A 15,746-nucleotide genomic window follows, 5' to 3' on the forward strand; every position below is an offset into this window, starting at 1 on the left:
CAGATGGGATAAAGCAAAATACAGCATGACTGAAAATATCTGATGCAAACAAGACGTCTAAATTGCAAAGAAAGTGAAAGTGCTCTCGTTACAGGGAGTTGTTGGGTTTAATATGGCTCAGTTCTCACCATATTCTATCACCAGGTGCAACCATATGAAACTGCCTCTCAGTTTCTATATAAACCACTTTTCATCTGCCTGGGTGAGAGCTGATCACACTTACTCCGTGGTGTGAATGTCAGCATCCTGCCGAGCTGTGATGTAGACGGCAGCTCTGCCAAGTGACAAGCATGAGCCTCACAGTCGGAAGTGTATTATTTCATAAGGAGCTACTTGTCTTTGACAAATCTTCCGCAGTCAAATTTGTGCAGTAGGGAAGCTGTTGTTGCCCTCTAGCTCTCCTTGGATCACACCCTGACATTAATGGGATAATTCCTCTCATCCCTTTGTCCATTTCCCAGATTTCACACTGTTTAATAAAAAGAGATGCATCCATACCACAAGTTCTTTAATAACTGAGCTGTACTCAGATGAATGTGGACACTTTACTTTCTACTTTGGCATTAACATGTCGATAAGGCTGATTGGACTGTATTTAATCATAAAGTTCATTTAATATGTTACTTTGTTGCCTGCCATATTCATTGCCCTAGTGTTTGAAAGCATCTTCGGCTATGATTAATGGTTTTAAATCATAATCTGATAGCTGCACCTCACTGTGGCGCTTCAAAGTCTCTGAGTCCTTTAGAATTTGCTATATTTCAGCATAAATTTCATCATATTTGGACACAAGTGCTTATCACTGATAAAGAGAAGCTAATTCAGGAAGACAGTCCCACCCAAAAACTGAAGCTACTGATTTCTGTTCACAAAATGAATCTGATCTGTTCCTTCTTGCTGGATACAGAAATAACAACACAGAGAAGTAAAATCTTAACGCATGTTGTGAGATTGTCTCAGACTCTTTATGAGATGTTTTGCACGAGTGTCATGTAAGGGGATGAACATTTTTGTATTAACTCTGAAAGCTTTCTGTTGTGTCTTTTTGTACTGAGTCCTAATCCAGGTGTAGGAGCACGGTGGCATGAGGGTGGATTTACAGATGGCAGTGTAATCACTGAATTCCTCCCTTTTGCCCTACAGCTGCTCCTCAGAGGGCTCACTAAGATCAGTGATGTGTTTTATGTCTGCAGTTATACTACCTCGTAGTGGTGACCGTCCCTTCAATAACTAAAAGGTCACAATGAAGGCAGATTAAATGTGTAATTTTGGGGTGAGATTCATGTTAGATGTCTGCATAATCTTGAGAGACAAAGATAGGGATTATTAAAAGGCAGGAAATCATTGTCATTGAGTCCTGATCAATTAATAAATACTCTTAAATTACTTCCCGTGAGTCCAATATTACTGCCAAGCCAGCTAGTGCCAATGTTTGTTATGAAAATTGAATTAATTGGTGACTAGTCTTTTATAAGGTAATCAACCGATCAAATCTATAACAAATCTAAAAAATCATTTAAATATTAATAACAATAATAATAATAATAATAACGATATGCATCAATTGTTTTTTTCTTCCCTTTCAGTCTAACCAGTACAATAAAGGAGGAGATAATGGAAAAACAAACATTTTAATGTAATTATGCAAATTACCGTTAAACTGAGTGAGATATCAGAAAGCTTCATTCTTAATAACGGGAATCATCCAAGCTCTTAACACCTCATTTTATTGTCCCAACATTCAAAAGTACAAATAATTCAAACACAACAGTTTTATGAAAAACAAAAAACAAACATTTACAGCAAGATTTTTATTTTGTTTCCAGTTTCAGAAATGACCTAAACTAGCAAGGATAACATGAAGTCATTCATCGCAGTAATTTGATTAATAATAAGAATAAGAATACTAAGAATAATAGCAATAATAATCATAATAATCATCATTGATAATTGTTAAGTAATAACATAAGCAGGAGAGAGTAGAGAGAGCCGCGGTCATGGGGCCCCGTGAGCATTTTTTCGTCTTTTTTGTCTTTAAAGATTTAGTTTATAGATTTTTCAGATAGTAAACAAACACGTCTCAGGAGGAAAATGAAAACTGACAAGAAGAGCCGAGTTCCTCTGTTCACGTTCCCTCCTCCACTACTGGCTGCGTTGTTCCTACTGGCAGGCTGCCACTATAAGGCGCTACAGGGGATGGTGTGAGCCATAGGGGTCGGGCATAGAGCGAGGTGACGCAGCCCCATGTTTCAAACACCCTGACATGCACACGCATTTACACACACTCAAACATTCACCCCTGCCAACTCGGTCACACACTCACATGCACTCAGGGAGACACATGCATACCTTTGTGTATGTGCACCAAAACAAACCCAAATGCACTTAAGTATGCTTACACTGCACGCACACACTGAAACATATAACGGCCAACACGCACATGGTCACATAAAGGAACATGCATACAACGTGCACACGCACACACATGTGCACACAGGGTTTGACACAGGCACACATCGAAAGAGTTTAAAAGTCATACAGTGTAGGAAATTCACACATCAGAACATTCTACTGGGGTCGTTGCATAATTCAAGCTCCCGACGGCAGTGGGGAGCATGAAGGGGTCTGGTTGGTTTGTTGCTGTTATGACGATAGAACACTTTGGGATTGGATGGGAGTAGATGATGATTGGAAATGGTGATGATGTCAGGTGACCTGGCTTGTCAGATGAGTGAGGTGTGAGAGAGAAGGATGTACTATGTAAGCATGCGTCTGAGCGTTTCAGATGCTCTCCACACACCTCCTTCATGTTTTCAAGTCTTAACAACTAACAAAAAAAATCCAATTTCTCATATTTATGGAACCATTTCCTTACCTTTCACCTTTCAAAATATATAATATATATCATGTTAGAGTATATAAAATATAGCATCGGTGCAATCCCCTTTTATATCTCCAGAGTACTTCTTAAATATACAGCTGCTGTAAATAGCAGCTTGTGTGCAATGGTAACAACTAATAATTTTTTTCTTTAAAGATTTGTTGGTATGTTATTTGAAAACATGAACATTCCTAAAAATAAGTTTTGATCGATTTAGTCCAGTGCAATGAACGACCCTCACACAACAATTTTAAAATTGATCTGCCCAAGCCTCCAAGAGCTGAATGTTGAATCAAAATGTTTACCAAAAACTGAAAACTATGCTTGCAGACCCACATTTTTGCATAAGGTTTCATCACAAAGCGGTAGTAAGTGGAGGGAGGGTGTGGACGGAGTGGCTTTTTCAGAACTACACAAACTTATCACAGGTTATATTGAACCAGAACGACTGTTTATAACATTCTATTAAGACTAAACTTTATTGAAAAAGATCTAAAGATTTCATTTTAACAAGACAAGAAAAAAGCAATAGCAAATTTAACTATTAACTAGGTTATGCATAGCGAGTAACTGCTTCTAGTAATAAGGGAAGAGCGTCCCCCAACCCTCCAGACATTTTTTTCAGTTTTCTTGACTTTTAGATTTTTTTATATTGTAATTTTGATATATTGGTACAAAGCACAAACGTACTAAAAGTTCTCTCAGTGCAGTGGACTACCGGAAGAGCCTCTCCACTAGTCGCTTTGTTCCCTTTTGCTCAGAAACGCCCCCTTCCCTGTACCAGAATCACGCAAATACACAGACAATGAAACAAATAAATACATAAATACACAGATAAATTAAGCAATCAATAAATACAGAATAAATATAAATAAATAGAAAAATAAATAGTTTAAAAAATAGATAAGTAAATAAACAAATAAATACAGTTATATTCTAAGCTTTTGTTCGGTTTCTTTTGCCGCGGTAGTTAACTGAAAGTTAATCCAATTTTTTTTTTCTCCACAAGCAACATGACAACAATTGAACAGTTTCCTCACAAGTTTTTCTAAGTAACTGAACCACCACTTCATAATAAATTGTCATATGAAAAAGACAAGCTCAAATAAAAAAACAGTGACAACTCAGATAATACAGTAGATATTATAAAACAAATGTAGACTATATATATATTTATATATATCATCTATTTGTACACAACAAATAAAGACACAGTTGTCATTGATCCTTTTTAAGGAAACAAATATCTAGACTAACGGAACTAGCTAATCATCGTTTAAAGTTTCTGACAAACGTTTCACGCTCAGCAAGTAACCTAAAAGTCAGCAAGCCAAATGAAAGAAACAAAGAAGCAAATAAAATAAACCGATAAAATTAGTTCAGTGATTCTTACAAGCCCCAAGTTCGTTACATCTGGTTGTTCAGCAAAGAAATAGTCTGACCAGATTTGTGGGGCGACATTAAACAAAGATCAAAACAAAGAACAGCAGCTCAATTTAATGCCAACATCAAAGTATTTTTTTCTTTAACACATAGAACAACAAACTTGGATATTTAAGATATGTGAATAATGTAGTATAGCACCTACTGTTGATCGCTAAAAGGAAGTTCTTTTCAAATGTAAATCCACAAACGCAGAGCAAAGAAAATGATATAATGTATAGTATGCTTTCTAAATGGATAGATGTGTATATATCTGTTTACTGATATCCCATATTGACTGATGACAAAAAGGAGAAAACAAGTGGACAAAGGGTCTTCTTGCTTTGGGCTCTGAACTATAAGGTTGGTTAGGCCTTGGACAGACCCCTTTCCCTTCCCTTTTGGGTATCGCTGTTGAATAATTACGCACTAGTACATATGTGAAAAATTACCAAAATCACCTGCCTCAGTTTGCATCCCTTTTCACAAAACCTTCCATCTACAAAATCACAATCGACTTGGATTCCCCAAAAAGCAAACAACCTCTGGTCCTATAAAGTACCACGGCAGAACGACAAGACAAGGTGGTGCCCCCTCCCACCCACCCCGGCCCCCCCAGTTAGCCAGTCAAAATATTTTTCTCTTTTTTTTTTCAAATCCAGATTCTTGTAAAAATTCTTCAATAATTATTATTTTAATTATCATTTATAAAAATAGATCTTTCTATTTATTTTTATTTTCTAAACACATTTTTTTTTCCAAGCAAAGAGATCTTCTCTTTGGCAACAGTGTTTTTTTTTTCTTAAATTACTGAACGTGTCATCAGGAAAGCTAACCCATCCCCTCCCTCGTCCCATATCCCCGAATACCAGTGAGGAAAGACATTATGCTTTGTTTGCGATACAAAACAAAAACAATGTTAGAAATTCTTTTTTTTTGTCTCTTTTTTTTCTACATCTGAGTTACTGGAATTATGTAATCCCATGTATAATCGACAAGGGGAAGTTATTTAAAACACACACAAAAAAAATGAATGAATGGTTTACCAATTTAAAAAAAGTAGAGCCTCTTCCCCTTTACCGGTAGGAAGGTTAATAATACTAACGACAGTGGATCCGGATTGTGAAAAAAACAAACAAACAAACAAACAAATGACAAATTTATCAAATCCTGATTCAATACAGAAAAAAATGTTTAAATCTAAAAAGGACATTCTCTTCTCTGAAATAAAGATATACAGGGATTTGCTACTGTTTACACAGAAGAGAAAAATCATTTTAACAACCACAACAAACAGAATATACAATAAAGAGAAGCCTGCATTATCACAGGAACTTCCAAAAACTTGTGAACATTTTCATCATTTAACTTTTGTAATACTTAGGCAACATTGGCTTATAGGTCCAAAGTTATAATATAAGCCATTTCTAGTTCAATTGGTTCGATGGTTGATTGGCTGCTTTGTGTTCCAGTTGTAGTTTGAGTTTGCTGTGTTGGATGGCTGTAGTAGGGTGGTGGTGGTAGTGACTGAAGGGGCTAAGGGACGAGTGGAGGTGGGGGGGTGGGGGCAACTTTTTGAGCAGACAAAGTCGCGGGGCAACTGCTTCTACCTGTCAGAGTTCAGGACTTGTGTGCCTTATTAGTCTTGAATGAGACTTGCAAGACACGGTCGCCCAACCTGTAGCCATTGAGGCTGGCAATGGCCATGGCCGCCTCGTCGTAATTTGTCATGGTGACGAAGCCAAAGCCTTTGCACTTGTTGGTGTTGAAGTCACGGATCACCTTGACATTGTTGACTGCACCGAACGGCCCGAACAGCTGCCAGAGCACACTCTCATCTGAATCTGGGGACAGGTTGTACACAAAGATGCACCAACCGGTGCCAGTGTGCCCAGGGATGTTCATGCCAACCAGGCTGGTCATGCTGTCAATGGTGATGGGCGAAAACCTGAGAGAGGGGGGAGAAAACACAACAGGTGTAAACTAAACAGCTTCAGGTATGGGTTGTGCATACATATACAACTACGCACATGAAATGACCAACAACTGGTGAAAAACCTGGTTGTTCTCCTTCTCACATTTACGCTTCCAACAAAATAAGCTGCTATGAGACTCACCTGTATAGAAACCTGCTCTGTAATGCCAACTGATTCATCAAACCATTAAAATACTGATCTCTAAGCCAAACTGCATCAAATCAGATGAATTTTAACTGTGTATGCAGGTTGTTAATGCCCATGCATACATGTGTAGTGTGTCTGCAAAGCTGCCACTAAATCCTGCCAGAGCTCCTCAACTCTGAAAGGTCTTCTGTCAGGACTGACAATTTTGCAGCCTGTGATGAGCTACGCTTCTGCTGAAGAAGATGCAAGCGAAGGTTCTGCCTTTGTGTCCTCAAGTGGCTCTTTTTGCAGCTAAATTGCAGGAAGTTGTTGAATCAAACTGTTGCTAAAAATTCCTCAAAGATCGTGCACAAGCCTGCTAAATCTGTCCTTATTTGCCTCATAATCTCTCTTTTTTCTTGTGATGCAAGAGATTTGAATCTTCAGTTGACTTCCCTAAATTGCCTTTCCGCTCAGAGTAAAGGGAAAAGGGGGGGGGAAAAATCCCACCACTGTTAAATAAAAGGTAGATGAGATTAAAAAAGGTAAACCCAATAAAAAAGGTTAATTTCTTATGCCAACTCTTTCCAAGAAACTACTATAGGCATTATTGGAAGTGCTTTAATTGAGATTTCCGCTTTGCTGCAGCTGTCTCAGAGAAGGCTGCTTTCTTAAGGCAAAGGAGGGAGGGAATGTGGAGCAAACTAAATGGAAAATGGAAGCACTTTACAGCCCAGTGGCATTAAGGTACAAAGTGTATTCCTCCCCTCCTCTCCCCTCTCCCTCCTGCAGTGTGTTCTGATCTATTCTATTTCAGAGCTTGTGGCACTGATCGATAGCGCTGCTTGCTGCTAGGGGCCTCAAGCCTTCTCTCTCCAGTGACTATATATGGTCGACAATCACTACGACCTTCCTGCATGACTTTGGTCATGCAGAGGCTGCCTCTGGCGCTTGTGGTTGTTTTGAATTCTAATTCAATCTTCCAGGATGGTTGGCTCATTGCTCAGATTTGAACCCTCAGTGGAGTTTTATGATATGTTTGATTTATAAGATAAACACATATTAGTATACACCTTTGCATAATGCAGCAGAGATTAAATACGGTCTAATTATAAATCTACGATACTGAGATACGGCATTTTTTCTCTTTACTGACACCCCACCACTAATATCATTGCAAACTATTTTACAACCAGAAATTATACGACATCAGTATTTTGTAGAGGTAATTGTAATGTTTTCTGCAAAATAAACTAAATTTGATGTCTTTTGTGTGTGTGTGTGTGTGTGTGTGTGTGGTTGGGGAGGTGTGTGTCGTTGGGGTGTGGAGGGGAGGTGATGGATTGGAGGTTAGGTAACACTGTGAGAATGTGGAAATGTTTGTACCTGCATGCTTGCTTTTATTTGTGTGTGTGTGTGTGTGTGTGTGTGTGTGTGTGTGTGTGTGTACGTGTGCAGGGTTGAAAACATGGATGTGAGTGCACCCATCAGAGCGGGACCAAACACTAACCAATGTTACAGACGAGACCAGGGGTTGCATAGCAACAGTGTAGCTGACCAGATATCTATTCTGTCCGTTCCGGAGCTCAACCATTTCCAGCTTTTAACGCCTTTCTCCTCTTTCCTTTCAAATAATAATCTCTTGATCAGATTTGATGCAATCAAGAGAACTGGCTCCACCACTTTCTCCACTTTTAGAACACCGTGTGGAGACTTTAAGTGAATGCAAATTGCAAACTGAAGGTTAATTATGTGAATCCAACATTGCACATTTATCCAAATGTTAGTAATATTTTTTACAAGACTGTTTGATTATATAATAAAATCCCAAGTTTTTAGGAGAACATTTCTCTCGCTAAAACTTTGCTGCTCAGCTCATGGTGTTCCCTATGCTTGCAACATGGAAGAGCTCACCATCAGATGCCATCTATCACTACAGTAGCTGCTGATCTCATGATACAAAACACCTATGGTAGCGGGAAAGCAAAATGAAACATGGAGGCAAAAGCAAGAGAATTCAGAAAAGCAGTGCCAAGCAAAGCTTGAGCTGTCTGCAGTGGAACAGCATTCCCTGTTTCCGGCAGGGATCCAGGTTCATCCAGTCTTATCTCAAGGCTCTCTTCCAAATTGTTTTGAGTAGGTATTAAGTTATTATGTATGCACTTAGCAAATAACTTATACTGCAAAGGTGTAGATCATACAGATGATTGTGTCCACACCTGATGGCTTATGTCCATTCTGTTTCATTTTTGGCATTAAATAGGAAATCTTTTAACTCCATTGAATGGGAAGTACTAAATTTGATGTCTTACTGACTGCTGCTGCAACATGACAAGGTAGGAGAACCTGAATCCCACACACACAAAAAAAAAACCCAACAGCAACAACAAAAAACAACATAAAGGCACACACCTAGAAATAAGAAGTCTTAGACCTGAGAACAAAATCTGTTCCGTACACAGAAAAACCCAAAACAATCCAAACAACACCATCACTTGTCATAATCAAAAGAAAGCAAATTTATCACCACTGAAAAAAAAACCTTTTTTTCTTCTAAACACCTGAAGTGATCGGTAGGGTTTGAAAGCCAACTCAAGCTGACGAGAAAAAAAAACAAATCAAAGAACCAAAGATGAAGTCGACCTTAAATAAATTGCCAAACTTAAAGTGACTGCAAAGATTCAAAAGAAATACAAAGTAAGGAAAAAGGATATTGAAAAATCATTGAGTCAACATGGACATCTGGCATTGGGTGAAGTTTTTAATTACCTCTTTACGCCATAGGCCATATTAAGCAAATTGTCCAGCCTGTAAAGAGAAGGAGGGTTCTGGGGTTAATGGTGGGCAGATGGTCGACTCACTCAATGGAACTAATGTTAAGTCCCTATAGAAACTGCATGGTCCTGCTCACTCAAGAACAAACAAACCCATCTATAGTTGGTCCATTACACTGAGGAGCCCCACCAGAAAATGCTATTATAAGTTAATGAATCTACAGTACAGTCAGTATGGTCTGCACATGCTTGTTCGCCCGCTAAGCTACTTTGTAGGCTCTGGAATTGCTCTGAATTTGCTAATGCCAGAGCAGTGTTACAGGAACACTGACAACAAGTGCAGCCAATTTAATAGTTATACAAAACTACAGCAGTAGACTGGTCACAGTTTAGCTTTGCAGGTAAACACAGAGCACTAATGGCAGGCAGGGTGGAAGCATAGCATTGCACCAGGCTTTACTAGCGCTATAGTCCAGTCACAATGCTACACAACTGCAAATATTTGTTTCATTTAGAAAATTGCATGTGTTTATCCATACAATTTATACCACCACATTGATTTTTTGGGTTTTTTTTAGGATGAAGGTAAATGATTTCTCTTTTTTTTTTTTTTTTTGTGGATAACCTATGGTCTTTAATTCTGTGTTAACTCAGCTGAGAGAACACCAGAGATGACAGGAAATGATCCAGAGTTCTGTCAGTGTAATGGTTTGGAATTTGAATGATGGTGAGTGAGATTGGTGATGATGATTAGTAGGTTTTCTATACTGTGGGAAAACAAAAACACAACTGAATGTTAAACTAGCCATGAAATCGTGGATGCCTGTCTTTGTGGATGGGGTCAAGCTGTTAAGTGCTTACAGGTCAGGTGGAATGACTGAGTGCTAGTCAGAGGGTGTCCTCTGTCTAAAAGTGTTAGCTTTTGGGAAATGCTCTGTTTTCAGAATAATTTCAGCCTGCGAGCTCCAGCCGTTGCAGTCAGCCAGGGTAAATTACAGTTTGTGCCTGTGTGCTGGGCTTCAGAAACCTGTGGGCTGTATGGAATGCTGGCCCTCATGGATGAATGCAGCCTGCTTGGTGACTCAATGACCTTCATTCCTCACTTGGGTCTGGCCTGTCTCATGTCTTATTAACTCCTCCAGCCTAATGGACAGAGGCCATGGCTTATTGAGCAACAGCTGGCCAGTGACGCCTCACTCCTCTTGAAAACACTACAAACTCTCTGACTTTGACTCAAGTATCAGGGTTGTGTCTCCTTGCCCCTTGCACTAGCCGAGCCTTTAGCTTTCTTTTAAACACACTTGCACATGTGTATCTTTACAGTGTTTATCAGAACCACCTCAGGAATGGCACAACAATGAGTGGATGTACTTCCTGACACACCACCGTCAAAATCTGGTGTCTAACTATATTAACATTAAATAATCTTCCTTCACTGTACGTTAGAGTTTATATGGAGACGGTTTCAGTGACAACCATTTATTAAATTGGACTTCAGGGAGTTAATTTAGCAGGTTTGCATTAAATGACTTGCACAATATCAACAATCATAATGTTATTTTCTGTTTCAATAAAAAATTTTTAAATTAAATTTCCATTGCCTGTTAGTGATAATAAATTAGTAATTTAATCAGGGACAATTTGCCACAAGGAGGCTTTCTGATAGTAGTGAAGTACCCTTTAAATTAGACTTCCCTATGGCAGGGTGAACTGCATTGATATTATAGCTAATGATTTAACATTGTATTTCGGTATTAGCTCATTAGTTACTTTGTTCAGGTAGTTTTAAAACAAAATGTTGATCATGTATTAAAATATGAATAAAGTCATTGTAAAAACAAATGGGATAGAATTCCCCCTTTTTTTTTTTTTTAATAGTTTACTTGAATCTTCTGTATATTTACATTATCTGGAATCAGAGTGTGCCTGCATGTTAGCAATTTTCTCACTTAAAATGATCATGAAGTATGAACGCAGACCGGAAACAAAGAACTACAGTGGAGGGAAGGATGTACAGAATCATTAAAACAGTAATTAGCCCATTACGTGGGAAGGGAACAAGGAGTCTGCTTTGTGGGTAAATGAGTCAATTGGAGAGGAAGCTCAGAGGAGAGGCACTCCAGACCCGGGAGCATGAAGACATCTGCTGGCCGCTGGGCTGTCGGGCCACAACAAAACAACCTGTTGCTCACACTTTCTCCCTCCCTTTGCCTATTACACATGTGCAAATGCACACTGATGCAAGCTCACCACGCAACCGCTTTGCCAGCTCTTCACACAGCCTCTCCAAGCTCAATATAAACAATAGGGCTTTGTGCTTCCTGTCAATGCACACTAACGGAGGAATGGGCGCTTTTTTCTTTTTTTTTTTTTTTTAAACAAAAAAAATCTGTTCAATTAAAATTGGCTCCTGCCCCGAATATAATAAGGCTAATTTGCTAATTACTACCATTAGTTAACGACAGGATCAGAAACAATCCAGGATCAAGGGCTTGGTGTACAGAGCTGGAGTTGATTATTTTTTCTGTCTTTAGGATGGCCCATATAAGCACATTATACATTAACTTGTGTGACAGCAGGCCCATGTGATTTAGTCACAAAGGATAAACGCTTTTATATCTGCAGCAGATTGTGTTTTTGTTATAATTTTTAAGCAGTAGCTTATGCTTTTTATGTAAAGCAAATTTTTGTTCTGTTGTTTCAGCTTTACAATATATCTCTTCATATTGCAATGTACTGATATTGTCAACATTATATGCGATACAATCTTGACTCTCAACAGGTCTCTCAATAACTGAGAGGTTGTACTATATAAAATGTTGTATTCAGGAAAAAAGTTATTTTGCAATGCTATTCTTTAAGATTCAGTAAAAAAAAAAAATCAGGGAAGCACTGCACATCAAGCACATTTCTAACTTCTAAAGTGTTGAGGTTTCAGTGAAGAGCTTGGGAGCAGAGAGCGGGAGCACAGGGACACAGCAAGGAAGTGTCCTGTGGTTGTGAGTTGTGATGGGAAGCGACAGCTCTCCTGCAGAGCCTGTAAATTGGCTTGGCGTATCACAGACACACAGCCACGCTACATCGCTCAGGTGTCACACCAGGGAAGCCGCTCCAGAAGAAAAATACCTTCCAAGCTCTGACTTTGATGGAGAGTAAACAGCACAACCAGCTTAGAGATATTGAAAGAGAGAAGAAATTATATAAACACATATTGTGTCTCCAACTCTGGAACTTCTCATTGAGATGATAGAGTGTAATACATTAGTACATGTTTCTGACATAACCTGGTGCTTCATGTGCTTCAACAAGTAAACTATAACTATCTAGAGGTATCATGTGATATTGACACTAAAGAAAAGGCTCTTAGTGTCATCAGTGAGTGACAGTAAATGATTGTGTAGGATGGCATAAATACATTAGCCAAGTATCAACTGTAAATAATGTTAAGTGATGGTTTGGTCCAAATGTTAAAGACCTGTGCAAAAACATCTATTAGAGACTTGGGTAACTTGACATGCTACTCATTCAGACTGAAACACTTTTAAATATGTTACATATTTTGTTACATAATGTTATCCTGCAAGGACTATTTTAAACTGCACATTTACACAGATATTTGCTGATATTCTTAAGCTAAATTGCAACATCATCTTCATCATCTTTCTACTTAACTGTGGCTGTGAAATAAATAAAAAAAACTTTTATATTCAAGCTTTTTATCCCTAATAATGTTTTTGCTCAGGCCTGACAGAGAATATACTGAGAAGCATCGACATGATGGCAGCAAGATGAAATGAGGGGACATGTGTAGTTGTGAACGACAGAACCCCACAGTCTCTTATGAACAGTTCCTCTCTGATCTGGGCGGACCCACCCAGAGCACTCACTGGTTTATCCAACACCTGCACCAGGTGCTGAGCTCACAGCTGCTGTTCAAACGGAGGATGTATTTGCCAAAATGACTTTTCACAGGAGAAAAAGGTGCCTCACTCTTGTAACACAGACAATGAGATGAGTAATGCTCTCAGTGTGTAGGCGTTACATCCTCTGTTTGAACAATCTATAAACTGCATTAGGTGCAAATGTTTTCCCGTTTCCCAAAATGTTTAGAGCAGACATGTTGACTGATAATAATCGCTGTGAAGTTTGACACTCGTCCTTGGTGTCAGTTTTGTGACAGCTAGACATAAGATCTCTCGTTTCACAGCTGCTCAATGTACATAAAATTACTGTTTGTAAGTCTTCTAAGTATGCATTGTTTGGTGTTAAAACATAAGCTAATCACATTAAAGTGGAGATTTCCAACCTTAAGGACAGACTGCAGCTAATCATGTCACATATTTAAATGTGTCTGGAAATGAGTTGAGAATAAGGAGGAGCCACTTGTTCCAAGAAGTACATCATTCTCTGAAAAATGATATTTTAGCTTTGTCTTAAGGAATAATGTGTTTTCATTCTTGTCAGGACACCGTGGCTGACATCACTGAGTTGCTTTAAAAATGCTTAATTTTGCTTTTGGGAAAAACATTTAGGATCTTCAGGTGTCTTCTTAGCAACATAGGAGCCATAATTAACAGCTCCCATTTCAGTTTTTATTGACTGGGGTTTACATGTTTTGAGGTTTTCTTTGTATCCAATGCAACTGTTGTAACAAAGCAGAACAGCTCTAAATCTCTTCATGGTTAAAATGTCTCCAATAATGAGTCTTTTGTCGTTGTTAAAGGGAAAAAAGGGATAGACAAGGTAAACCTTTGCATTTAGAACCAGGACTCCCTGGAATGGCTCCTTACACATTTATTGAACATGAACCAGCTGCTTTATTTTATCTAGAAATGTTGGTGTGATAAACTCAGTCATGCTTTTACACATACGTAGCTTTACAGTCATATATTCAAATTTAAAGATGCCATGACTACACTGTCTGAAGTTTTTCCCAGACCTATCTTATTTCTTTCACTTCCTGCTGCTTTACTCACCTGAATCTCTGAGCCTGGTGGTGAAGGGGGCCTGGGTATCGACGATTGGGGGACTGGTAGAGTTGTGACAGAAGGGCTTGGCTGGTCTTCTGGCTGGGGTTGTTGGCGAACTTGACTGTGATGGGCTCAGCGGCACCTGATGGCTTCTGGCCATTCAACCCTTTAATGGCCTCCTCAGCCTCTATCCTCTTATCAAAGCGGATGAAGCCCACACCTCGGGAGCCACCTGCGGGGCCAGCAGATCACAAACAACAGGGGCCCCTGTTACTTTACAGACTTCAGCCAAAGTTTTTGCTGTCTGTAACTTTTATTTTTTGTTTCCATGCGAAAAAGCTTCAAACGCAGTATTTTTACACAGTTACTGAACTCATTTAGAATTTCTTATATTTGGAAAAAAAACAATATTTTAGTTTAGAAATGGACAACATTTTCAGCAAAAGCCAAGAAAAGGACAAAACAAACCACAAGAGTAATAAGCACATAAACATGCACCAGCTACAGATGAATTTCTTGGTTTGGAGCCATATAATCCATTATTTTTTGATGCTCACTGCAGTCACAGTCACACAGTCTTCATCCATTGTTCTCATAACATTTGAGCCGTTTCCTTGGAGACGTTTTTTTTAAAACATTTTTTTTATTTTCACTGTCACCTAAGAGGAACATTTAGAAGTGTGCTTCCTGGGAAGTCCTTTATTGGTGCCTGTGAACACGTTGGGTGTGTTATTGACTGTATATGTATATATGTGTATGCGTATGTGTACATGAGCACTGGTATCTATTAATGAATGCTGTGGCTCATTTTAATGAGGCTGCCTGGATGGCCCAGAGGATGCTCGCTCAGTGACAGCAGCACTCTGCCGAGACTATTTACATAATACTGTGTGCACACAGGCATGTCTGTGTGACTGAGGCTGAATAAAAGAGAGGCAGTAAGTAGGAAGGGAATGTTGTGTTTGAGCAACACTGTGTGCAGCCTCCTTCTCACACTTAAAAGCCCTCCTTATTGTTATTCCAAGTTTTTGTCCATGGCTTTCCTCTCCTTATATGTTTTATTTATTTATATATATATATATATATATATATATATATATATATATATATATATATATATATATATATATATATATATATGTATATATATATTTATATATATATATATACTCCCTGTTGTTTTGTCTCTGAATCCTTCTTCAAAGAAATCCCAGAAACACCTTGCTCCCCCCTTTTGTTTTTTCCTCAGTAGGACACAAGCAACAAAAGGTTATTTATTTTCTACCAAGCAAAATTATATATCAAAAAAGCCTGTATAGATTCTTTAAAGCAAACCATTATTTAAAAGGAGTCTTATCTATTGTCATTAATTTATTATAATAAATAAACTGTTACCATTTGCAGTTTTTTTTGGGGGGGCAAAAATGTTTGCCTTTAGGAAATTCACTGGGTCGATTTATGTTATGAAGAAATGTCAATGTTGAATTCAGTATCATAGGAACAGTTTACATTTTAGAAATATGGTTTGCAACACATCAGTTTTTCCTATTTTCAAGTTGGATTAAGTAGCTCATATGCACTTGAGTTTTCTCACATC

The 15,746-nt window shown here is 38.4% G+C and overlaps 1 protein-coding gene across 7 annotated transcripts in view; it reads right to left on the reverse strand.

Moving 5' to 3' along the window:
• Nucleotides 1-5,923: 5,923 nt before the first annotated feature.
• Nucleotides 5,924-15,746, reverse strand: part of elavl4 (ELAV like neuron-specific RNA binding protein 4) — a gene marked incomplete at both ends in the record, with an annotated part of 77,187 nt that continues 67,364 nt past the window's right edge. For 6 of the 7 annotated variants that reach the window (XM_079244718.1, XM_079244719.1, XM_079244717.1 and 3 more), the window contains 3 exons: nucleotides 5,924-6,251; nucleotides 9,175-9,213; nucleotides 14,156-14,381. In XM_079244718.1, coding sequence (XP_079100844.1) covers nucleotides 5,924-6,251; nucleotides 9,175-9,213; nucleotides 14,156-14,381 — 593 coding nt within the window. The remainder of the gene's footprint in view (nucleotides 6,252-9,174; nucleotides 9,214-14,155; nucleotides 14,382-15,746) is intronic. The other variant, XM_079244721.1, reaches the window with a different exon arrangement.

The sequence above is a fragment of the Telmatherina bonti genome (genome assembly GCF_933228915.1).
Source record: "Telmatherina bonti genome assembly, chromosome: 8".
In the NCBI taxonomy this organism is placed as follows: Eukaryota; Metazoa; Chordata; class Actinopteri; order Atheriniformes; family Telmatherinidae; genus Telmatherina; species Telmatherina bonti.